Below are 27,598 nucleotides of genomic sequence, written 5' to 3' on the forward strand. Positions count from 1 at the left end.
AGTCAAGCGTCCGGTCCGGGCGCCATATTGTTGTTAGCAACCGGCCACGCCTCCGGGTTAGCGAGAAATACTACTAAATTGCCCCTAATTTTATAGGCCTAATCACCTAATCCTTTAAAATTAATGACCTACCCCTATTTTATTTACGAAGTGACTACTCGGAAAAAGATTTTTCGCCCCAACGTCTCCACCTAGTTGGCAAAAGATAGTACTGCACATGCGCAGTGACCTATGGCTGAGTTTAAGTATAGGGTTAGGGTTCTGCAGTTGTAAACACACGCATGCGCAGTACCATCAAAAAACATCGCCACGAAGGCAAGTCGTAGTTTCTCTCCAATGCGCATGCATATCTTTTTCCGGCTAGTATCGGCCTTTTATTTAATAGGCTTAGTTAGGCCTATGGCTTTAACTCCCACCCAACGATTGATTGGTTTATGTCCCATTATTGTCATGTGACTTTGAGGTCATAAAAATGGTGATAAACATGTTTTTTTTCAAGCACAATAGCATTTTATATCAAAATAAATGATGAATTAATCATAATCTGCAAAAAATATTATTAATTTTAAACTTATTATATATTTTCGAGTACGAAAATTAATGCTATCGCGTGATCGGCGAGACGCCGCCATCTTGCCGACTTTGCATTCATCCTCGGTCAGACCTCATGGAAAATGGAATTAGATTCTAATTATCTGCGTGAAAATGATTTAGATTCAAGTAACGAAGAAGTGTAAGACCTTACTGATGTCCTAGACACTGGAGATAATGAAAATACAGTTTTGAACACTATTTTGAACTCTTTCTCTACACATCGTAAGTAACTCAGTTTTTATCGTTTTTTTCCTACTGATTTTTTGGCGATTTTTATAAATTTTTCTTTTTAATGATATTAATTAGATATAAATGTGTAGTTAAAAGAACACTTCAATCATTTTACTATGTAACTAGCCTAGTTTCAGTTCATAGTATATGACAATTATTAAATAATAGTAGTATTGGTAGCAGTACTGTCTACCGTCTAGAATGTAAACACAAATCAGCTGATCATACATGACTGTAATAAAAACTCAGTTTTCTTTTGTTACAAACAGTACTAACTTGTACTAACTTATTATAAATCACCTAACATTTATGATGAAATTATTATATGTGAAAATATTGAATAGAATCCATATTTTAAATATTTACCATTTTTTCTTTTCAACAGAACTGAGAATGTATAAAGGAAAAAAGGAGTGAATGGGTATCCCTTATCAACTGGGACTATTACCTCCTGAGAAAGAACCAGGAATTTAGCTGGCTGAGATGAGGACAGGAGACAGTACAATGAAGTATATGTTTACTCAAACTTACTGTGTTTGTAAACTCTACAGTGGATATTGTGACATACATCCATTATGTCAATTTACCAATGGATATGTAAAGCGACGCAGATCACCTATCTGTCTCGGGATGGTTTAATTTGACACCTGATTAAATCTTACAGGTTTTATGGACTTAAATATGTGCTGGGGATTATCAACACTCATTTTGACAGATTCTGAAGCAAGAATTTACTCTATGCTCTACAATGGACTGCGGCTCAAGCTTTCATATCACGCTATTGCTTCAAAGCTGTCATGCTTTTTGAAAGATGTACTATCAAGATACTGAACATACAGAGGACATATTATACAAATAATGCATCCTACTTACATCAAAATTAAGTGCAGCAAATTGTTGTAGCTTTATACAATATTTCCATAGATAAGACAATGGTGAATGGTTAGGAAGAATATTTTTCTTGACAATACATTATGATTGTGGATAAGCCAACAGTAGGGTATGCAATTATGAGCTTTGGCTGATCATTGAGAGGTTACACATAAGGTTTTGTTTTTTATATTTTATTATTCTGGTCAGTGGGCCAGATTGGTTAGCTTATGTGGTGGATGAAAGTGATCAGTTAATTAAATTGTTATGTCCTTCGGTAAACAATTAAGTACTAGTAGTGTACTAGAACTAATTTTTTTCACCTTTGAGATATAACTAAAGTTAATTTCTGTATTTTACTTCAAGATTATTGAGAAAAGAATCCAGATATCATAGGGAAAAAAATTCCAACATGGTATTGCCAATTACACTCTTTAAAAGTTAGTTGGAAAGTTAGGTAATATTTCACTTAACCATACTGTTTCTTTGGCTTGTAAGCCACCATTATTTTCCAACCATTCTATGAACCATACTATATCAGATTAGAATGAGGTTTTTAAATTGTTATTGTATGATAAAACAATATTAAAAGAATGTAAGTTAAGTGTAGATAAGTGTATATGATACACTTTATGTTTACAAAAAGAAGGAAATTGTTTGTTTAGTTATCATGTGTGTTCGCATTATTTATTAATTGAAGATCATTAAAAGCATCTGTTTTAATGTAATAAGAAGCACTGTAGATATTACAATTTGATTATTTCATTACATTGACTTATGTGTGTGTTTGATTACATGTTAACCTATGTTTGCCACTTTTAGAGTAAAAATGTTTGCGGAGAGGTCCAAATCATGTAAAGATCATCATAAGATCAATTAATTTGTGAAAAATCCATTTCTTGGCACAGTGCATTCAAAATTGTCACATTTATACATATATGGATGTAAGTCAATAAAATATACATATAAACTCAATAGCTCTTATTAATTATTTTTTTGCTTCTTAGGAACTGTTGATTTTAAAGTTTTTAATTATTTTTTTAAAATAAAACCATCCAATTTTAGGCTACAAAACTAAAACCAATTGTTAACACCTAAAAACTCTTCAGTAATATTAAAGACAAATCAAATACCTACACAATGATATATAACACATGTGTGTACTGATGTTCAATCTATACTTATGGTCAAAAGTTACAAGCATACTGCCGAACACTGAAAATATCACTAAAACCCTCAGTCTGTTAAGAGTTAAAGGGGTCATCCATAAATGACGTCACGCTTTTTTTGACAGTTTTTGTCTCTCCCCTCTGTCACACGTCGTCACAAAAAGCCAGACCCCCCTAAAATGACGTCACACCTCAACCTACAACCCCCATCAAAATTGCAGTTGAATTTTTTTTAAACATCTATATTTTTCCAAAATCTTGTCTGAACTCTGTCAAAAAAGAGTATTTTAATCAATTCCAATTACAATTTATTAAAAAAGTTTTCTAAAACCCAAAATAATGTCTAAAATTTGTTTTCTAACATTGCTTTTTGATAATGCAAAAGTGTGACGTCGCACCATCTGAACCCCCCCCTCCCCCTCATCATATACCGTCACAAAATTACTGACCCCCACTCCCCCCATTTATGGACGATCCCTAAGGGCCTTATTAATATTATTTTACTATTCTGGAATGGTTTAGCAAGTTTAGCATTTGTAAAGGCAAATCATTTGGTTAAGCTAATGAATTTTTAGTGTTTTTGATAATTATTACTGTTAGTATAGTATCTGGTACTGAGTAGGGCTAGGTTTATATTTGCAAAAGCTAGCTGCTAGGTCTAAATATTATTAATTATATGCCTATTAAAATTAATTTAAAAAAAATATTATATAAACACCTAATAGCTGAACTTTTTTAGTAAAGTTATTAGTTATTATTAAAAGTGTATCTCATAGGTATTTTGTAATTGTTGAAAGTAAAAAGAAAACATTTATTAAAATCTTTCAGTGCATGGAAACCTTATGAAAAAGAATTGCAAAACCTAACCTTTCTCCTAGACCAAAATCTGTAAGTATGTCTGAATTTATAATTTAAAATATAGAACACATGTCTCAATCTGCTGCATAGGCCTTGTCTAATATTAATTTATTAATAGTTGCTCTTACAATATATATATATATATATATATATATATATATATATATATATATATATATATATATATATATATATATATATATATATAGTAGGCTAATGAATAATATTGATCATATTCTTCATATTGTATTTTATTTAATGGATACTTATGAATCTTCTGTAGTATTTTGAGAATTCTGCTGGCCTTATTAATTATGTTGTTTATACCTTTCATGTTTTATAACAATGTACTTTGAATAACCGACCTGCTGTAGTTTTCCATCTGTTACTACAGAACCTTTCTGTCAACCATGACAACTGAGAGTAAAATGTCCGACTTGAAACTGTGCGACTCCTGTACATCTCCAAATAGTGAAGCCTCAGCCCCAGGGGAGGACCTATACACTGATGAGGCCAGGGCGGCAAATCTCCTGTCAGGTACTGGTGGTCATTGAACTTTAACCTCCTGTCTGTTGGTCATTGAACTTTAACCTCCTGTCTGGTGGTCATTGAACTTTAACCTCCTGTCTGGTGGTCATTGAACTTTAACCTCCTGTCTGTTGGTCATTGAACTTTAACCTCTTGTCTGGTGGTCATTGAACTTTAACTTCCTGTCTTGTGGTCATTGAACTTTAACCTCCTGTCTTGTGGTCATTGAACTTTAACCTCCTGTCTGGTGGTCATTGAACTTTAACCTCTTGTCTAATGGTCATTGAACTTTAACCTCCTGTCTGGTGGTCATTGAACTTTAACCTCTTGTCTAATGGTCATTGAACTTTAACCTCTTGTCTAATGGTCATTGAACTTTAACCTCCTGTCTGTTGGTCATTGAACTTTAACCTCCTGTCTGGTGGTCATTGAACTTTAACCTCCTGTCTGGTGGTCATTGAACTTTAACCTCCTGTCTGGTGGTCATTGAACTTTAACCTCCTGTCTGGTGGTCATTGAACTTTAACCTCCTGTCTGGTGGTCATTGAACTTTAACCTCCTGTCTGGTGGTCATTGAACTTTAACCTCCTGTCTAATGGTCATTGAACATTAACCTCCTGTCTGGTGGTCATTGAACTTTAACCTCCTGTCTGGTGGTCATTGAACTTTAACCTTCTGTGTGGTGGTCATTGAACTTTAACCTCCTGTCGGGTGGTCATTGAACTTTAACCTCCTGTCTGTTGGTCATTGAACTTTAACCTCTTGTCTGGTGGTCATTGAACTTTAACCTCCTGTCTGGTGGTCATTGAACTTTAACCTTCTGTGTGGTGGTCATTGAACTTTAACCTCCTGTCTGGTGGTCATTGAACTTTAACCTCCTGTCTGTTGGTCATTGAACTTTAACCTCTTGTCTGGTGGTCATTGAACTTTAACCTCCTGTCTGGTGGTCATTGAACTTTAACCACATGTCTGGTGGTCATTGAACTTTAGCCTCCTGTCTGGTGGTCATTGAACTTTAACCTCCTGTCGGGTGGTCATTGAACTTTAACCTCCTGTCTGTTGGTCATTGAACTTTAACCTCTTGTCTGGTGGTCATTGAACTTTAACCTCCTGTCTGGTGGTCATTGAACTTTAACCTTCTGTGTGGTGGTCATTGAACTTTAACCTCCTGTCTGGTGGTCATTGAACTTTAACCTCCTGTCTGTTGGTCATTGAACTTTAACCTCTTGTCTGGTGGTCATTGAACTTTAACCTCCTGTCTGGTGGTCATTGAACTTTAACCACATGTCTGGTGGTCATTGAACTTTAGCCTCCTGTCTGGTGGTCATTGAACTTTAACCTCCTGTCTGGTGGTCATTGAACTTTAACCTCCTGTCTGGTGGTCATTGAACTTTAACCTCCTGTCTGGTGGTCATTGAACTTTAACCACATGTCTGGTGGTCATTGAACTTTAGCCTCCTGTCTGGTGGTCATTGAACTTTAACCTCCTGTCTGGTGGTCATTGAACTTTAACCTCCTGTCTGGTGGTCATTGAACTTTAACCTCCTGTCTGGTGGTCATTGAACTTTAACCTCCTGTCTGGTGGTCATTGAACTTTAACCTCCTGTCTAGTGGTCATTGAACTTTAACCTCCTGTCTGGTGGTCATTGAACTTTAACCTATTGTCTAATGGTCATTGAACTTTAACCTCCTGTCTGTTGGTCATTGAACTTTAACCTCCTGTCTGGTGGTCATTGAACTTTAACCTATTGTCTAATGGTCATTGAACTTTTATCTTCTAAGGTACAGATGGACATTGCCCTTACTAATTAAACTTTCTGCATAAACTAAAAATCTGAAGCCTTGAAAACCTCATAACCTTCTACACAACACTTTCATAATCCCAGACATTTTGTTTTACTTCAGTCTCAAAATAAATAAACCGGGAGTGATCTCCCCTAAACTTTCTCGAATATTCTTATATAGACATGATTTTTAATTACTTTAACTTTTAAAAATAGAATAGAATAGAAAAATGAATTGCGCACCGAGTAAACGCCAAAACAAAATGTGCATAATAGTACGCAATACTATTAGTATTTTATAAATTTACATACGTTTTTTGAGAAATCGGAAATAGCGTAAATTAGTACTTCCGTTCAACGGAAATTACTCGAAATTTGACAGAAGGTAGAAAATTAGATCTTTTACTTGCATGTGAAATTTCATTTATCTACCTGAAATAGTACTCAAGTTATAGGCTTTTGATAAATTCAAAGTAGAAAAGTACCACTTCCGGTTATCGGAATCGGAAATCGCTCTTTTTTTTGCACGATTACAATACTTTCTCTATACTTCGTATATACGAGAAAGTAAAAAATCCTGTAAACAAACGGTACAAGCCAGTGGTTGAAAGTCTGTGTCTGTGTATTAATCCATAAAAAACACATTGAAATCCTATGATGTTTTAAAATACCTTCTCCCCCCAGGTTTCTCCACCCTATACAAGAACCAGCAGTTTGTTGACATTACTCTGAAGGTAGAACAGACTTCCTTCCCCTGTCACAAGAATGTTCTAGCTGTGTCCAGCCCGTACTTCCTGGTCATGTTCTCCACCAGTCTGGCGGAGGGTCAGCAGGACTGTATCACCCTGCAGGACATGGAGCCCAGGACACTTCAGCTCATCCTGGACTATATTTATACTGGACAGGTCAGTGGTCACAGGATGCTGTGAATAAAATTAAAAACTTAATTGCTGTTGTAGAATTTCTACAATAATGTAAATGAGGACTTACTAACACATACATATTTTTATGTTGGAAATTTTTTCAGTACTAGATTAAGTAGTCTTGCTGAAATTGTTTACTATCAGTTGATAATAGACATGCTTAGAATAGATTTAAGAAACTAGTGGGAAAAGTAAATAAGTGTCGTTTCTAGGAGTTCTAAAAAGTCATAAAAATAGTTAGCCATATTGATTACTTAGGTCCACCTGACAGAAGACACTGTAAAGAATCTAACCATCAGATTGTTGACCCACAGGTCCACCTGACAGAAGACACTGTACAGCACCTGCTGTCCGCAGCCAATCTGTTCCAGCTGATCTCACTGCGTGACGGCTGCGCAGAGTTCATGATGAACCACGTCAACGTCAGTAACTGTATTGGTGTGTATTTCTTCGCTAAAGCCCACCAGTGTAATGTGCTGGCCCTCAAGGCTAAGGAGATCATCAACAACAAGGTCAGTGGATTATCATGATGTCACAATCTTATTACATGATGTCATGATCTTTTGACATGATGTCACAATCTCATGATATGACATCACAATCTTTTGACATAATGTGACAATGACATGACGTCACAATCTTTTGACATGATATAACAATCTTTTGGCATGATGTCATGATCTAATGACATGATGTCACAATATCATGACATCATGTCACAATATCATGACATCATGTCACAATATCATGACATGATGTCATGATTGTATGACATGATGTCATGATTGTATGACATGATGTCATGATTGTATGACATGATGTCATGATCTTATGACACAATGTCACAATCTCATGACATTACATTGTGATATTTTGACATGACATCATGATCTCATGCCATGACATCATGATCTCATGCCATGACATAATGATGTCATGTCATGACATCATGATCTGACTTGACAAATAACATGATCTCATGACCTTGTCATATCACACTATCATGTCACATCTCTTGCTACCATGTACAGTTGAGTAGAACAGTTTGTAGATAGCAAAGTACGAACATAGTGTGTCTTAGCAGCAGCAACATTTAGTTTGTACCATTTTGTACAGCATTTATTGGTCCCCTTATTGTCCCTGACCCACTTCTCTCCACACTTCCCCCCCCCCCCCACCCAGTAAACCCTGTACCTACACTGATCCCCCACTAAACCCTGCATTACACTCACCCCATCCCCCTATAAACCCTCCATCCCTTCTCACAGTCCCTCTCCCTGACCCCTTTTCCTTCACTGACCCCTGTCCCTTCCCTGACCCCCCCTCACTGACCCCTCCCTGACCCCCTCACTGACCCCTGTCTCTTCACTGACCCCTCACTGACCCCCTCACTGACCCCTGTCTCTTCACTGACCCCTCACTGTCCCCTCACTGACCCCTGTCCCCTCCCTGACCCCCTCACTGACCCCTGTCCCCTCCCTGACCCCCTCACTGACCCCTGTCCCCTCCCTGACCCCCTCACTGACCCCTGTCCCCTCCCTGACCCCCTCACTGACCCCTGTCCCCTCCCTGACCCCCTCACTGTCCCCTCACTGACCTCTGTCCCCCCCCTGACCCCCTCACTGACCCCTGTCCCCTCCCTGACCCCCTCACTGACCCCTGCCTCTTCTCTCCCCCAGTTCCCCCTCCTATGCAGGCAGCAAGAGTTCCTGTGTCTGCCCATAGACAAGCTGGTTGAGATAGTCAGTGATGATGACCTCAACGTCACAATGGAGGAGAGCGTGTACGAGGCGTGTATGGCCTGGGTCAACGAAGACCCAGACACCAGGAAAAATAATCTCGTAGAGGTACAGACAAATTTCTGGTTGCGTAATCAGTTAAATTAACCAGTTTTAGAAAAATGTTGTTTTATATTATTTAGAATTAGTTAACAAAACTAAAACCTGATAGTCTTATATAATATATTATATAGTCTTGTATACCAGTGTGTGTAGCCACTTCTGTGTTTGATCCTACTGTTCATCACCTCTGTTTATGAAATGATTCTAGCAGTGTTTATATGCTTGTGTTGCCCACTCCTCCCCCGCCCCCATCAGGTGATGAACTGTGTCCGTTTTGCCAATATCAGCTCCTACTATTTCTGTGACAATATTGACACCAACCAACTGCTCAGAGATAACGCTGAGCTATGGGAGATCCTGAATACCACAAGATGTTACCATATGTTAAAGGTAATACCACCAGATGCTACCATATGTTAAAAGTAATACCATCAAGTACTACCATATGTTAAAGGTAATACCATCAAGTACTACCATATGTTAAAGGTAATACCACAAGATGCTACCATATGTTATAGCTAATACCACCAGATGTTACCATATGTTAAAGGTAATACCCTAAGATGCTATCATATGCTGCCTAATTGAAATGGCAATGAAGTCACTAGACATAGTTGTACTTGTCTGCGACTAACATACTAATGTCACACCTTGCCTAGACTAACATACTAATGTCACACCTTGCCTAGACTAACATTGATGTCACACCTTGCCTAGACTAAGATTGATGTCACACCTTGCCTAGACTAACATTGATGTCACACCTTGCCTAGACTAACATTGATGTCACACCTTGCCTAGACTAAGATTGATGTCCCACCTTGCCTAGACTAACATTGATGTCACACCTTGCCTAGACTAAGATTGATGTCCCACCTTGCCTAGACTAACATTGATGTCACACCTTGCCTAGACTAACATTGATGTCACACCTTGCCTAGACTAACATTGATGTCACACCTTGCCTAGACTAACATACTAATGTCACACCTTGCCTAGACTAACATTGATGTCACACCTTGCCTAGACTAACATTGATGTCACACCTTGCCTAGACTAACATTGATGTCACACCTTGCCTAGACTAACATTGATGTCACACCTTGCCTAGACTAACATTGATGTCACACCTTGCCTAGACTAAGATTAATGTCACACCTTGCCTAGACTAACATTGATGTCACACCTTGCCTAGACTAACATTGATGTCACACCTTGCCTAGACTAACATTGATGTCACACCTTGCCTAGACTAACATTGATGTCACACCTTGCCTAGACTAACATTGATGTCACACCTTGCCTAGACTAACATTGATGTCACACCTTGCCTAGACTAACATTGATGTCACACCTTGCCTAGACTAACATTGATGTCACACCTTGCCTAGACTAAGATTAATGTCACACCTTGCCTAGACTAACATTGATGTCACACCTTTCCTAGACTAACATTGATGTCACACCTTGCCTAGACTAACATTGATGTCACACCTTGCCTAGACTAACATTGATGTCACACCTTGCCTAGACTAACATTGATGTCACACCTTGCCTAGACTAAGATTGATGTCACACCTTGCCTAGACTAACATTGATGTCACACCTTGCCTAGACTAACATTGATGTCACACCTTGCCTAGACTAACATTGATGTCACACCTTGCCTAGACTAACATTGATGTCACACCTTGCCTAGACTAAGATTGATGTCACACCTTGCCTAGACTAACATTGATGTCACACCTTGCCTAGACTAAGATTGATGTCACACCTTGCCTAGACTAACATTGATGTCACACCTTGCCTAGACTAACATTGATGTCACACCTTGCCTAGACTAACATTGATGTCACACCTTGCCTAGACTAACATTGATGTCACACCTTGCCTAGACTAACATTGATGTCACACCTTGCCTAGACTAACATTGATGTCACACCTTGCCTAGACTAAGATTGATGTCACACCTTGTCTAGACTAACATTGATGTCACACCTTGCCTAGACTAACATTGATGTCACACCTTGCCTAGACTAAGATTGATGTCACACCTTGCCTAGACTAACATTGATGTCACACCTTGCCTAGACTAAGATTGATGTCACACCTTGCCTAGACTAACATTGATGTCACACCTTGCCTAGACTAACATTGATGTATGACCTACTTAGGTCTGTTTGGCTTTATGTATATTTAATCTCCTGAGTTATGTATTTGTCCTTGGGAGAATTGTCAGTTCACTGGTACAACCCGGTCAACTGAACGCTATCACATCATGTGATTGTAAGTTTAATCCCTGGCAGAACCTCAACCAATGGACTTGCGACCGTGAGGATCCTTGACTGACCCTCAACCAATAGTCGTAAGACTTTTGAGTTATTTCCCCTTACTCTGAGTTGTATTTAATCACGGGATTCTCAAGTCCAGAGGCCGCCAGATTGACTTTTGGACTAGGAGAGGTGTGCCAGTGGTTAGGTACGCCACATTTTGCAGTATTGTTATTTTGTGACATGATTTCACCTTTTGTATAAGGAATTATGTGACTAGTTGTAGTTTACTGAATTTGTGTTCTGGTGTATTATTACGCCTTTTTGACTATCGGTGATAGTTTAACCTGTATAAGGATTTCTATTGGTGTAGAGGCAAATTGTCTCTCCTTGGTCTTTTGTTGTAATTATTATGAGGCCAGTTCAGTTGTGTGTATTAATGATTTATCACAGCTGTGAGGTATTGTGATTTTTCTCAAACTGTAAGTTGGAGTTGAGTTTATTTATATTACACTGAGAATCTGTACATTTTGATCTTACCTAGTGTCATTTTCTTGTACATAAATTAAAAAGGTATTCATAGTTTAAGTCGTGTGAGTCTCTTCGATTTGTCGTGTTTTACCCCTAGACTGCATTAACGAGCTCACGGCAAGTTGTTGAGATTCCGTTACAACGTCTTCTATCGGTACCATACCAAACGAACCTGGGGCGTCCGCTTCCTCCGCGGCTGTCGGAGGTCGGACATAACAGATGTCACACCTTGCCTAGACTAACATTGATGTCACACCTTGCCTAGACTAACATTGATGTCACACCTTGCCTAGACTAACATTGATGTCACACCTTGCCTAGACTAACATTGATGTCACACCTTGCCTAGACTAAGATTGATGTCACACCTTGCCTAGACTAAGATTGATGTCACACCTTGCCTAGACTAACATTGATGTCACACCTTGCCTAGACAACATTGATGTCACACCTTGCCTAGACTAACATTGATGTCACACCTTGCCTAGACTAACATTGATGTCACACCTTGCCTAGACTAAGATTGATGTCACACCTTGCCTAGACTAAGATTGTTGTCACACCTTGACTAGACTAACATTGATGTCACACCTTGCCTAGACTAACATTGTCACACCTTGCCTAGACTAACATTGATGTCACACCTTGCCTAGACTAACATTGATGTCACACCTTGCCTAGACTAAGATTGTTGTCACACCTTGACTAGACTAACATTGATGTCACACCTTGCCTAGACTAACATTGATGTCACACCTTGCCTAGACTAACATTGATGTCACACCTTGCCTAGACTAACATTGATGTCACACCTTGCCTAGACTAAGATTGATGTCACACCTTGCCTAGACTAACATTGATGTCACACCTTGCCTAGACTAACATTGATGTCACACCTTGCCTAGACTAACATTGATGTCACACCTTGCCTAGACTAACATTGATGTCACACCTTGCCTAGACTAACATTGATGTCACACCTTGCCTAGACTAACATTGATGTCACACCTTGCCTAGACTAACATTGATGTCACACCTTGCCTAGACTAACATTGATGTCACACCTTGCCTAGACTAACATTGATGTCACACCTTGCCTAGACTAACATTGATATCACACCTTGCCTAGACTAAGATTGATGTCACACCTTGCCTAGACTAAGATTGATGTCACACCTTGCCTAGACTAAGATTGATGTCACACCTTGCCTAGACTAACATTGATGTCACACCTTGCCTAGACTAACATTGATGTCACACCTTGCCTAGACTAACATTGATGTCACACCTTGCCTAGACTAACATTGATGTCACACCTTGCCTAGACTAACATTGATGTCACACCTTGCCTAGACTAACATTGATGTCACACCTTGCCTAGACTAACATTGATGTCACACCTTGCCTAGACTAAGATTGATGTCACACCTTGCCTAGACTAACATTGATGTCACACCTTGCCTAGACTAACATTGATGTCACACCTTGCCTAGACTAAGATTCATGTCACACCTTGCCTAGACTAACATTGATGTCACACCTTGCCTATACTAACATTGATGTCACACCTTGCCGAGACTAAGATTGATGTCACACCTTGCCTAGACTAACATTGATGTCACACCTTGCCTAGACTAACATTGATGTCACACCTTGCCTAGACTAACATACTAATGTCACACCTTTCCTAGACTAACATTGATGTCACACCTTGCCTAGACTAACATTGATGTCACACCTTGCCTAGACTAACATTGATGTTTGCCATTTCTAGAACCGCCAGCAGGAGATGGACGTGAAGCTGATGCCACGTAGAGGCATGGTGTACGAGCGTGGTGTGATGATCATAGCCAACCCGTACACCGAGGACGTACTGAAGAAGTACAACAGCATGGAGATGTTGCTGCCTAAGACAGGGGAGGTTATCCACATCTGTAAGCTGCCACAGAGCCTCTACACGCCTGGTGAGTGCCACACAACATAAGTGTGGGTTAGCCTCTACACGCCTGGTGAGTGCCACACAACATAAGTGTGGGTTAGCCTCTACACGCCTGGTGAGTGCCACACAACATAAGTGTGGGTTAGCCTCTACACGCCTGGTGAGTGCCACACAACATAAGTGTGGGTTAGCCTCTACACGCCTGGTGAGTGCCACACAACATAAGTGTGGGTTAGCCTCTACACGCCTGGTGAGTGCATCATTGACAACACACTCACATTGTTTTAATGATACACACAACATAAGTGTGGGCTAGCCTAGAGCATTTAGACATTATATATAAAGATTTAATGGCTGAATCCTCAAGTGTTATTTTTATTGAACTTTAGAAACTTTATTTTTACATTGATATTACTGCCAGCTGTGGATGTTATGGTTGAATGTATTAGTTGTCACTAGCTGACACTAAACAGCTGGGTGTTGTCTGTCCCCAGGTGTGGCATCTACAGGTGACAACCTGATCTACCTGTACTAGCACCTGTCACAGCTGGTTGTTGTCTGTCCCCAGGTGTGGCATCTACAGGTGACAACCTGATCTACCTGTCCTGTCACCTGTCACAGCTGGTTGTTGTCTGTCCCCAGGTGTGGCATCTACAGGTGACAACCTGATCTACCTGTCCTGTCACCTGTCACAGCTGGTTGTTGTCTGTCCCCAGGTGTGGCATCTACAGGTGACAACCTGATCTACCTGTCCTGTCACCTGTCACAGCTGGGTGTTGTCTGTCCCCAGGTGTGGCATCTACAGGTGACAACCTGATCTACCTGGCAGGCGGGGCCATCAGGAAGATCAACTACCGCGGCTCCATCACCACAGAGGGCGTGTCCAACCACGTGTACGTCTTTGACCAGAGTGAGGCTTCGTGGCAGCCCAGGGCCAAGATGCACATGTCAAGGTCACAGTTTGCGCTGGTTATTGTAGATGGGTAAGTTTAAGCTAGCTAGTTGATGGAGGGGGGGGGGGGGATTTAACCCATCATTTACCCACAGGTACAAATTTTAATTATCAACTATTATTTTACCCAACTCAAACTCATATTAATATTAACATTAATCTAGCTTTATATTTTCTATACATCACCTCTACATCAACACTTTATCACCTACATATATTAACTGTTCTATCAATACAAGCCTCATGAATAACCACTGTATTACATATTGCTGCAGCCATGTATGACCCTTGCCTTACCTTGGCCTTAATCCTCATAACCCTCTGTGGAGTATAGGGCAGCAACAAATCTCCGCCATTCCACTGTCTAGGGCGAGCCACTTTAGTTCATGCCATGTATCACATATTGCTGAAGCCATGCATGACCCATGTATCACCTATTGCTGCAGCCATATATCACCACTGTATTACCTATTACTGCAGCCATATATCACCACTGTATCACCTATTACTGCAGTCATGTATCACCTATTGCTGCAGTCATGTATCACCTATTGCTGCAGTCATGTATCACCTATTGCTGCAGTCATGTATCACCTATTGCTGCAGTCATGTATCACCTATTGCTGCAGTCATGTATCACCTATTGCTGCAGTCATGTATCACCTATTGCTGCAGTCATGTATCACCTATTGCTGCAGCCATGTATCACCTATTTGCTGCAGCCATGTATCACCTATTTGCTGCAGCCATGTATCACCACTGTATCACCTATTGCTGCAGCCATGTATCACCTATTGCTGCAGCCATGTATCACCACTGTATCACCTGTATCACCTATTGCTGCAGCCATGTATCACCACTGTATCACCTATTGCTGCAGCCATGTATCACCACTGTATCACCTATTTGCTGCAGCCATGTATCACCACTGTATCACCTATTGCTGCAGCCATGTATCACCTATTGCTGCAGCCATGTATCACCACTGTATCACCTGTATCACCTATTTGCTGCAGACATGTATCACCTATTTGCTGCAGCCATGTATCACCACTGTATCACCTATTGCTGCAGCCATGTATCACCACTGTATCACCTATTGCTGCAGCCATGTATCACCACTGTATCACCTATTTGCTGCAGCCATGTATCACCACTGTATCACCTATTGCTGCAGCCATGTATCACCTATTGCTGCAGCCATTTATCACCACTGTATCACCTGTATCACCTATTTGCTGCAGCCATGTATCACCACTGTATCACCTATCGCTGCAGCCATGTATCACCTATTGCTGCAGCCATGTATCACCACTGTATCACCTATTGCTGCAGCCATGTATCACCTATTGCTGCAGCCATGTATCACCACTGTATCACCTATTTGCTGCAGACATGTATCACCTATTTGCTGCAGCCATGTATCACCACTGTATCACCTATTGCTGCAGCCATGTATCACCACTGTATCACCTATTGCTGCAGCCATGTATCACCTATTGCTGCAGCCATGTATCACCACTGTATCACCTGTATCACCTATTTGCTGCAGACATGTATCACCTATTTGCTGCAGCCATGTATCACCACTGTATCACCTATTGCTGCAGCCATGTATCACCACTGTATCACCTATTTGCTGCAGCCATATATTACCACTGTATCACCTATTGCTGCAGCCATGTATCACCTATTGCTGCAGCCATGTATCACCTATTGCTGCAGCCATTTATCACCACTGTATCACCTGTATCACCTATTTGCTGCAGCCATGTATCACCACTGTATCACCTATTGCTGCATCCATGTATCACCTATTGCTGCAGCCATGTATCACCTATTGCTGCAGCCATTTATCACCACTGTATCACCTGTATCACCTATTGCTGCAGCCATGTATCACCTATAGCTGCATCCATGTATCACCTATTGCTGCAGCCATGTATCACCTATTGCTGCAGCCATGTATCACCTATTGCTGCAGCCATGTATCACCACTGCATCACCTATTGCTGCAGCCATGTATCACCTATTGCTGCAGCCATGTATCACCACTGCATCACCTATTGCTGCAGCCATGTATCACCTATTGCTGCAGCCATGTATCACCTATTGCTGCAGCCATGTATCACCACTGTATCACCTACTATTCCAGCTACATCTATGCTGTGGGAGGCCAGGACGGCAATGAGATCCTGATGACCATGGAGAGATACGACCCCCACACCAACACCTGGACCATGGTCCACTCCCTGCCCCGCCCCCTCAGGTTCATGACGGGGGTCAGCTACAAGGGCAAGCTCTACGTCTTTGGTGGGGAGACCAAGACTGACGTCAGCAGCGGTGCCCTCAGGTCAGTCCTCTCATGACAGTTGTCTAAATTTGTATCATGATGAAGGCCTTGTCTTGTGTGTCTTGTAAGTCATATAATAAAGTAAAGTAAGCTAGACCACTCCGTCCCATAAGTCATATAATGATCTTGTCTAAATTTGTCCTGTAAGTCACATGATGCAGGCCTTGTCTAAATTTGTCTTGTAAGTCACATGATGATCTTGTCTAAATTTGTCCTGTAAGTCACATGATGAAGGCCTTGTCTAAATTTGTCCTGTAAGTCACATGATGAAGGCCTTGTCTAAATTTGTCCTGTAAGTCACATGATGAAGGCCTTGTCTAAATTTGTCCTGTAAGTCACATGACGCAGGCCTTGTCTAAATTTGTCTTGTAAGTCACATGATGAAGGCCTTGTCTAAATTTGTCCTGTAAGTCACATGATGACCTTGTCTAAATTTGTCCTGTAAGTCACATGATGATCTTGTCTAAATTTGTCCTGTAAGTCACATGACGCAGGCCTTGTCTAAATTTGTCCTGTAAGTCACATGATCTTGTCTAAATTTGTCCTGTAAGTCACATGACGCAGGCCTTGTCTAAATTTGTCCTGTAAGTCACATGACGCAGGCCTTGTCTAAATTTGTCCTGTAAGTCACATGATGATCTTGTCTAAATTTGTCTTGTAAGTCACATGATGATCTTGTCTAAATTTGTCATGTAAGTCACATGATGACCTTGTCTAAATTTGTCCTGTAAGTCACATGATGCTCTTGTCTAAATTTGTCCTGTAAGTCACATGACGCAGACCTACTAAAATGTTCCACCATGACAGGTATGACCCACAAGAAGACAGCTGGACTGAACTCCCTCCAATGAAGACTCCCAGGGTGCTGGCTGGCAGTGTTGTTTTTCGTGACAAGATTTATGTCATAGGTCAGTTCAGTTTAAACTATGTCATTGGTCAGTTCAGTTTAAACTATGTCATAGGTCAGTTCTGTTTCAACTATGTCATAGGTCAGTTTAGTTTAAACTATGTCATTGGTCAGTTCAGTTTAAACTATGTCATTGGTCAGTTCAGTTTAAACTATGTCATTGGTCAGTTCAGTTTAAACTATGTCATAGGTCAGTTCAGTTTTAACTATGTCATAGGTCAGTTTAGTTTAAACTATGTCATTGGTCAGTTCAGTTTAAACTATGTCATAGGTCAGTTCAGTTTAAACTATGTCATTGGTCAGTTCAGTTTAAACTATGTCATAGGTCAGTTCAGTTTTAACTGTCATAGGTCAGTTCAGTTTAAACTATGTCATAGGTCAGTTCTGTTTCAACTATGTCATAGGTCAGTTTAGTTTAAACTATGTCATTGGTCAGTTCAGTTTAAACTATGTCATAGGTCAGTTCAGTTTAAACTATGTCATTGGTCAGTTCAATTTTAAACTATGTCATAGGTCAGTTCAGTTTTAACAGTCATAGGTCAGTTCAGTTTTAACTATGTCATAGGTCAGTTCAGTTTTAACTAGGTCATAGGTCAGTTCAGTTTAAACTGTCATTGGTCAGTTCAGTTTAAACTATGTCATAGGTCAGTTCAGTTTAAACTATGTCATAGGTCAGTTCAGTTTAAACTGTCATAGGTCAGTTCAGTTTTAACTGTCATAGGTCAGTTCAGTTTAAACTGTCATTGGTCAGTTCAGTTTTAACTATGTCATAGGTCAGTTCAGTTTTAACTATGTCATAGGTCAGTTCAGTTTAAACTATGTCATAGGTCAGTTCAGTTTAAACTATGTCATAGGTCAGTTCAGTTTAAACTGTCATAGGTCAGTTCAGTTTAAACTATGTCATAGGTCAGTTCAGTTTAAACTATGTCATAGGTCAGTTCAGTTTAAACTATGTCATTGGTCAGTTCAGTTTAAACTATGTCATTGGTCAGTTCAGTTTAAACTATGTCATTGGTCAGTTCAGTTTAAACTATGTCATTGGTCAGTTCAGTTTAAACTATGTCATTAGTCAGTTCAGTTTTAACTGTCATAGGTCAGTTCAGTTTAAACTGTCATAGGTCAGTTCAGTTTAAACTGTCATAGGTCAGTTCAGTTTTAACTGTCATAGGTCAGTTCAGTTTAAACTGTCATTGGTCAGTTCAGTTTTAACTATGTCATAGGTCAGTTCAGTTTTAACTATGTCATAGGTCAGTTCAGTTTAAACTATGTCATAGGTCAGTTCAGTTTAAACTGTCATAGGTCAGTTCAGTTTAAACTGTCATAGGTCAGTTCAGTTTAAACTGTCATAGGTCAGTTCAGTTTAAACTATGTCATAGGTCAGTTCAGTTTTAACTATGTCATAGGTCAGTTCAGTTTAAACTATGTCATAGGTCAGTTCAGTTTAAACTATGTCATAGGTCAGTTCAGTTTTAACTGTCATAGGTCAGTTCAGTTTAAACTGTCATTGGTCAGTTCAGTTTTAACTATGTCATAGGTCAGTTCAGTTTTAACTATGTCATAGGTCAGTTCAGTTTAAACTATGTCATAGGTCAGTTCAGTTTAAACTGTCATTGGTCAGTTCAGTTTTAACTATGTCATAGGTCAGTTCAGTTTAAACTATGTCATAGGTCAGTTCAGTTTAAACTATGTCATTGGTCAGTTCAGTTTTAACTGTCATAGGTCAGTTCAGTTTAAACTGTCATAGGTCAGTTCAGTTTAAACTGTCATAGGTCAGTTCAGTTTTAACTGTCATAGGTCAGTTCAGTTTAAACTGTCATTGGTCAGTTCAGTTTTAACTATGTCATAGGTCAGTTCAGTTTTAACTATGTCATAGGTCAGTTCAGTTTAAACTATGTCATAGGTCAGTTCAGTTTAAACTGTCATAGGTCAGTTCAGTTTAAACTATGTCATTGGTCAGTTCAGTTTAAACTATGTCATAGGTCAGTTCTGTTTCAACTATGTCATAGGTCAGTTTAGTTTAAACTATGTCATTGGTCAGTTCAGTTTAAACTATGTCATAGGTCAGTTCAGTTTTAACAGTCATAGGTCAGTTCAGTTTTAACTATGTCATAGGTCAGTTCAGTTTTAACTAGGTCATAGGTCAGTTCAGTTTAAACTGTCATTGGTCAGTTCAGTTTAAACTATGTCATAGGTCAGTTCAGTTTAAACTATGTCATAGGTCAGTTCAGTTTAAACTGTCATAGGTCAGTTCAGTTTTAACTGTCATAGGTCAGTTCAGTTTAAACTGTCATTGGTCAGTTCAGTTTTAACTATGTCATAGGTCAGTTCAGTTTAAACTATGTCATAGGTCAGTTCAGTTTAAACTATGTCATTGGTCAGTTCAGTTTAAACTATGTCATAGGTCAGTTCAGTTTAAACTATGTCATTGGTCAGTTCAGTTTTAACTGTCATAGGTCAGTTCAGTTTAAACTGTCATAGGTCAGTTCAGTTTAAACTGTCATAGGTCAGTTCAGTTTTAACTGTCATAGGTCAGTTCAGTTTAAACTGTCATTGGTCAGTTCAGTTTTAACTATGTCATAGGTCAGTTCAGTTTTAACTATGTCATAGGTCAGTTCAGTTTAAACTATGTCATAGGTCAGTTCAGTTTAAACTGTCATAGGTCAGTTCAGTTTAAACTGTCATAGGTCAGTTCAGTTTAAACTATGTCATAGGTCAGTTCAGTTTAAACTATGTCATAGGTCAGTTCAGTTTAAACTATGTCATTGGTCAGTTCAGTTTAAACTATGTCATTGGTCAGTTCAGTTTAAACTATGTCATTGGTCAGTTCAGTTTAAACTATGTCATTGGTCAGTTCAGTTTAAACTATGTCATTAGTCAGTTCAGTTTTAACTGTCATAGGTCAGTTCAGTTTAAACTGTCATAGGTCAGTTCAGTTTAAACTGTCATAGGTCAGTTCAGTTTAAACTGTCATTGGTCAGTTCAGTTTTAACTATGTCATAGGTCAGTTCAGTTTTAACTATGTCATAGGTCAGTTCAGTTTAAACTATGTCATAGGTCAGTTCAGTTTAAACTGTCATAGGTCAGTTCAGTTTAAACTGTCATAGGTCAGTTCAGTTTAAACTGTCATAGGTCAGTTCAGTTTAAACTATGTCATAGGTCAGTTCAGTTTTAACTATGTCATAGGTCAGTTCAGTTTAAACTATGTCATAGGTCAGTTCAGTTTAAACTATGTCATTGGTCAGTTCAGTTTAAACTATGTCATTGGTCAGTTCAGTTTAAACTATGTCATTGGTCAGTTCAGTTTAAACTATGTCATTGGTCAGTTCAGTTTAAACTGTCATAGGTCAGTTCAGTTTAAACTGTCATAGGTCAGTTCAGTTTAAACTGTCATAGGTCAGTTCAGTTTAAACTGTCATAGGTCAGTTCAGTTTTAACTGTCATAGGTCAGTTCAGTTTAAACTGTCATTGGTCAGTTCAGTTTTAACTATGTCATAGGTCAGTTCAGTTTTAACTATGTCATAGGTCAGTTCAGTTTAAACTATGTCATAGGTCAGTTCAGTTTAAACTGTCATTGGTCAGTTCAGTTTTAACTATGTCATAGGTCAGTTCAGTTTTAACTATGTCATAGGTCAGTTCAGTTTAAACTATGTCATAGGTCAGTTCAGTTTAAACTATGTCATTGGTCAGTTCAGTTTTAACTGTCATAGGTCAGTTCAGTTTAAACTGTCATAGGTCAGTTCAGTTTAAACTGTCATAGGTCAGTTCAGTTTTAACTGTCATAGGTCAGTTCAGTTTAAACTGTCATTGGTCAGTTCAGTTTTAACTATGTCATTGGTCAGTTCAGTTTTAACTATGTCATAGGTCAGTTCAGTTTAAACTATGTCATAGGTCAGTTCAGTTTTAACTATGTCATAGGTCAGTTCAGTTTAAACTATGTCATAGGTCAGTTCAGTTTAAACTGTCATAGGTCAGTTCAGTTTAAACTGTCATAGGTCAGTTCAGTTTAAACTGTCATAGGTCAGTTCAGTTTAAACTATGTCATAGGTCAGTTCAGTTTTAACTATGTCATAGGTCAGTTCAGTTTAAACTATGTCATAGGTCAGTTCAGTTTAAACTATGTCATTGGTCAGTTCAGTTTAAACTATGTCATTGGTCAGTTCAGTTTAAACTATGTCATTGGTCAGTTCAGTTTAAACTATGTCATTGGTCAGTTCAGTTTAAACTGTCATAGGTCAGTTCAGTTTAAACTGTCATAGGTCAGTTCAGTTTAAACTGTCATAGGTCAGTTCAGTTTTAACTGTCATAGGTCAGTTCAGTTTAAACTGTCATTGGTCAGTTCAGTTTTAACTATGTCATAGGTCAGTTCAGTTTTAACTATGTCATAGGTCAGTTCAGTTTAAACTATGTCATAGGTCAGTTCAGTTTAAACTGTCATAGGTCAGTTCAGTTTAAACTGTCATAGGTCAGTTCAGTTTAAACTATGTCATAGGTCAGTTCAGTTTAAACTATGTCATAGGTCAGTTCAGTTTAAACTATGTCATTGGTCAGTTCAGTTTAAACTATGTCATTGGTCAGTTCAGTTTTAACTGTCATAGGTCAGTTCAGTTTAAACTGTCATTGGTCAGTTCAGTTTTAACTATGTCATAGGTCAGTTCAGTTTTAACTATGTCATAGGTCAGTTCAGTTTAAACTATGTCATAGGTCAGTTCAGTTTAAACTGTCATAGGTCAGTTCAGTTTAAACTGTCATAGGTCAGTTCAGTTTAAACTATGTCATAGGTCAGTTCAGTTTAAACTATGTCATAGGTCAGTTCAGTTTAAACTATGTCATTGGTCAGTTCAGTTTAAACTATGTCATTGGTCAGTTCAGTTTAAACTATGTCATTGGTCAGTTCAGTTTAAACTATGTCATTGGTCAGTTCAGTTTAAACTATGTCATTGGTCAGTTCAGTTTTAACTGTCATAGGTCAGTTCAGTTTAAACTGTCATAGGTCAGTTCAGTTTAAACTGTCATAGGTCAGTTCAGTTTTAACTGTCATAGGTCAGTTCAGTTTAAACTGTCATTGGTCAGTTCAGTTTTAACTATGTCATAGGTCAGTTCAGTTTTAACTATGTCATAGGTCAGTTCAGTTTAAACTATGTCATAGGTCAGTTCAGTTTAAACTGTCATAGGTCAGTTCAGTTTAAACTGTCATAGGTCAGTTCAGTTTAAACTGTCATAGGTCAGTTCAGTTTTAACTGTCATAGGTCAGTTCAGTTTAAACTATGTCATAGGTCAGTTCAGTTTTAACTATGTCATAGGTCAGTTCAGTTTAAACTATGTCATAGGTCAGTTCAGTTTAAACTATGTCATTGGTCAGTTCAGTTTAAACTATGTCATTGGTCAGTTCAGTTTAAACTATGTTATTGGTCAGTTCAGTTTAAACTATGTCATTGGTCAGTTCAGTTTAAACTATGTCATTGGTCAGTTCAGTTTAAACTATGTCATAGGTCAGTTCAGTTTAAACTATGTCATTGGTCAGTTCAGTTTAAACTATGTCATTGGTCAGTTCAGTTTAAACTATGTCATTGGTCAGTTCAGTTTTAACTGTCATAGGTCAGTTCAGTTTAAACTGTCATAGGTCAGTTCAGTTTAAACTGTCATAGGTCAGTTCAGTTTTAACTGTCATAGGTCAGTTCAGTTTAAACTGTCATTGGTCAGTTCAGTTTTAACTATGTCATAGGTCAGTTCAGTTTAAACTATGTCATAGGTCAGTTCAGTTTAAACTGTCATATGTCAGTTCAGTTTAAACTATGTCATAGGTCAGTCCAGTTTAAACTGTCATAGGTCAGTTCAGTTTAAACTATGTCATTGGTCAGTTCAGTTTTAACTATGTCATTGGTCAGTTCAGTTTTAACTATGTCATAGGTCAGTCCAGTTTAAACTGTCATAGGTCAGTTCAGTTTAAACTATGTCATTGGTCAGTTCAGTTTTAACTAGGTCATAGGTCAGTTCAGTTTTAACAGTCATAGGTCAGTTCAGTTTAAACTATGTCATTGGTCAGTTCAGTTTTAACTGTCATAGGTCAGTTCAAACTATGTCATTGGTTAGTTCAGTTTAAACTATGTCATTGGTCAGTTCAGTTTAAACTATGTCATAGGTCAGTTCAGTTTAAACTATGTCATTGGTCAGTTCAGTTTTAACAGTCATAGGTCAGTTCAGTTTAACTACGTCATTGGTCAGTTCAGTTTTTAACTATGTCATAGGTCAGTTTAATTTTATTGTATTTCATTGGGCAGTTTAATTTTAATTTTTTAAGGCAGCTCGCATATTACGTCATTTATATTGTGTATCATTTTTGGCATTTTATTTTTAATTGTATTTTTTTTCTACAATTTTTAATGTACTTTTGGGACGTTTAAACTTTCTAAGTTTATTTTGGTACTTGGCCCACCCTTCATAGAACAAATACTTGAAGTCAGTAACATAAGAAATCTGGCATTTTATAAAATGCTTGAAATAGGCTGACAGTATGAATCAGCAAAACTGCTTTTTCTATTTAGGACTTTAGTCTAAATCATATCCCTAAGTAAACCTATCCCAATCAGATTTAGTTTAATTAGTAATCAACCATGGAAGTGGAGAATACAGCTAATTAACATCAGGATAATGTACCTGTGAGGTAATTGACAGTGAGTCAATGAGCTAGCCCTATTGTACCTGTGAGGTAATTGACAGTGAGTTAATGAGCTGGCCCTAATATACCTGTGAGGTAATTGACAGTGAGTTAATGAGCTGGCCCTAATATACCTGTGAGGTAATTGACAGTGAGTTAATGAGCTGGCCCTAATATACCTGTGAGGTAATTGACAGTGAGTTAATGAGCTGGCCCTAATATACCTGTGAGGTAATTGACAGTGAGTTAATGAGCTGGCCCTAATATACCTGTGAGGTAATTGACAGTGAGTCAACGAGCTGGCCCTAATGTACCTCATGTGTTTGCAGGTGGGAACTCAGCACTGAGTGAGAAGTGGAAGAAAGAATATCTCCCTGAGCACTGCGTCACCTCTGTTGAGATCTTTGACCCGTCCCAGGAGGTCTGGAGCGAGGGCCCACCATTGGCTAATGCTTTGTGTGGCGCAGGTAAGGGCTTTGTTACCTGTCATGTAACAACTCATCCATAGTGTGTTACCTTGTGTTTTAATGTGCCATTGTCTGTTACATATAAATATATCACCTTGTATGTTTCATGTATAAACTTGTATGTACCAGGTGTCACCTTGTATGAACTATCTCACCTTGTATGAACTATCTCACCTTGTATGAACTATCTCACCTTTTATGAACTATCTCACCTTGTATGAACTATCTCACCTTTTATGAACTATCTCACCTTGTATGAACTATCTCACCTTGTATGAACTATCTCACCTTGTATGAACTATCTCACCTTGTATGAACTATCTCACCTTGTATGAACTGTGTCACCTTGTATGAACTATCTCACCTTGTATGAACTGTGTCACCTTGTATGAACTATCTCACCTTGTATGAACTATCTCACCTTGTATGAACTATCTCACCTTGTATGAACTATCTCACCTTGTAATGTATGACCTGTGTTCCCCTGTCTATTGCAGGTGTGGTCAAGTATGGTGAGACCATCCTTGTGGTGGGAGGTGAGGATGACAAGAGCTGGATGGCTGGTATCTGCTGGCTCAAGAATGAAGGTCAGTCCCAGACCTGGGCCTGGTCAGAAGGTCAGGAGCTGCCCACGGTCATGTCAACCTTTGGCTGCGTCGTGGCCAACATTCCACACGAGGTCTTGAAGCAGGAGTGACATGGGCCATGATTGTGTCCATTAGGTCACTGATTGATTGTGATTGTTTGACAAATGATTGTGTTCAGAGCTATGATTGTATCCATTATATGAATGATTGTGTCCATTAGGTCAATGAATGATTGTGATCATTTGACAAATGATTGTGTTCACAGGTATGATTGTTTACATGAATGGTTGTGTGAATTAGACAAAGGAATGTGTCCATTAGCTATTGAATGTGTCCACTAGACCACAAATTGTAGTCTTTGGGCCACAGATTGTCCATTAGGCCAATGATTGTCTCTATTAAATATATGATTGTGATCATTTGACAAATGATTATGTTCAGAGCTATGATTGTATCCATTATATGAATGATTGTGCCCATTAGCTATTGAATGTGCCCATTAGGCCAATGATTGTGCCCACTATTTGTTGTCTTTGGGTAACAGGTTGTCCATTAGACCACTGACTGTGTACTGTCTACTATAACACAAAAAGTTTGGAACCAAGCACTACATTGTTGCATCTACTGTATAGAATCTACCATGGTTGTGAAGTGATCTGTTACATTTAATTTATATATCTTTTTATACATAATTGTATCACATATTGTGCTACATAAGGGCATGAATTGACATACCATAAATTGCTATACAAAGTTAAATGTTTATATATATATATTATATTAACATAAGACTTGCTGTTGCAATATTGACCAGTCTGTCCACCATTCCTTGCCATTTCCTGACATAGTTTTTATTGTCAACTTGATGATCACAGACTTACATGAACACATCAATCACCAGTCTACAATTAATATGAACGAGGCGACCCGCTGCGTATCATTTGCCGCTATTTAGTTGTTTTATTTTCTACTTTTCAGCAATTCATAATTTGTGAATTCGACAGTTCCAACGCTGCCACTGAAAATATTTGCTTTAAAACACTATCAGTAGCTCGTTAAGCACGATAAACCCCCCCTCCTTTCCCCTACCCCACCCCACCCCTGTGAAAGTAAACTCCTCTTAGTTACCTCCCCTAAGTTTTAAATCGTTTCAAACTAAATTATCTGCCCCTAATAGCCGTCACTAAACCCGTTTCTACGATTGTAAACATTTAGCGTAAACCACAGCTCACCAGACCATGTGGGGGTGGTAGCGAGCGCGCTTACAGCTTGGTGTTTTCTATTGTCTCCAAGAAGAGAATTATATATATATATAGATATTTTGTAAAGTTAAAGTGGAGGTAGAGTTATGCCCCATGTCAGTTATTTCCCCACCCCCCCCCCCCCCCCCACCCCACTATTATTCATATTGCATTTGTGGTGATAATAATTACCCCTATCTCTAGGCAATGAGATTAAGAATATGGGCTGATGAGAGTATAAAATACAGTATATTTTCTTCTTCAAATGGACATTATATAGATCACCAAGCGGTGGAACTATGAATACAAATCTACCCAAAACATTTCTAAACCCGACCATATTTTGCGTTAGATTCAAGATTAGTGTTGATTTATAATCAACAGATGGTAGTGTCCTATCAAAATTTTTGGACTTAAGGAAGGTAATTGACCTGGGTGGGGGATGGAGGGGGTAATATCAAGCTCCCTGATATATGGATTGTATGCCTTTTACAAAATGTTTTTTAATGACATCTTGCCAAGATCTGTTTGTTTTTTGTTTTCATCTAGCTCTTTACTCTATTCTTTGTTTTGATGAGGATTATGGTTTGTTGGACATGTGAACTTTTCTTTACTGAGTGCCTATGCTTGCATCACATGGAAATCAGTACTGCCATACACTGATTAAGATTGATGTGGTAATCTTTCCACCAAGTGTATTGCTGTATGCTTGACAAGCACATTACCCCGCCCCCTTTCCCCATTCATTTAATGTGGGTCTAAACTAAACTTGTACCTACCTTATGTTTTTGTTTGACAAACTGACAAGGTTATGTTTACTTACTTGGTTATAGTGTAACATACTAAGCCCAATGTTTAATTTTTTAAATGTATGCACACCCTTTTTCAAACACACCAC

General features: G+C 38.8%; 1 protein-coding gene across 1 annotated transcript; it reads left to right on the forward strand.

Annotated features, from left to right (window-relative positions):
• Nucleotides 1-4,122: 4,122 nt before the first annotated feature.
• Nucleotides 4,123-26,838, forward strand: LOC131938893 (kelch-like protein 17). The gene is made up of 11 exons (XM_059297119.1): nucleotides 4,123-4,259; nucleotides 6,719-6,939; nucleotides 7,272-7,469; nucleotides 8,637-8,804; nucleotides 9,054-9,188; nucleotides 13,374-13,563; nucleotides 14,329-14,521; nucleotides 16,646-16,843; nucleotides 17,651-17,751; nucleotides 24,735-24,872; nucleotides 25,370-26,838. Exons 1-11 carry the CDS (start codon nucleotides 4,133-4,135, stop codon nucleotides 25,567-25,569), a joined length of 1,869 nt encoding a protein of 622 aa, XP_059153102.1. The 5' UTR covers nucleotides 4,123-4,132; the 3' UTR covers nucleotides 25,570-26,838.
• Nucleotides 26,839-27,598: the final 760 nt, after the last annotated feature.

Source organism: Physella acuta, unplaced genomic scaffold (genome assembly GCF_028476545.2).
Source record: "Physella acuta isolate Inbredline_101_S28 unplaced genomic scaffold, ASM2847654v3 ptg000258l, whole genome shotgun sequence".
Lineage (NCBI taxonomy): Eukaryota > Metazoa > Mollusca > Gastropoda > Physidae > Physella > Physella acuta.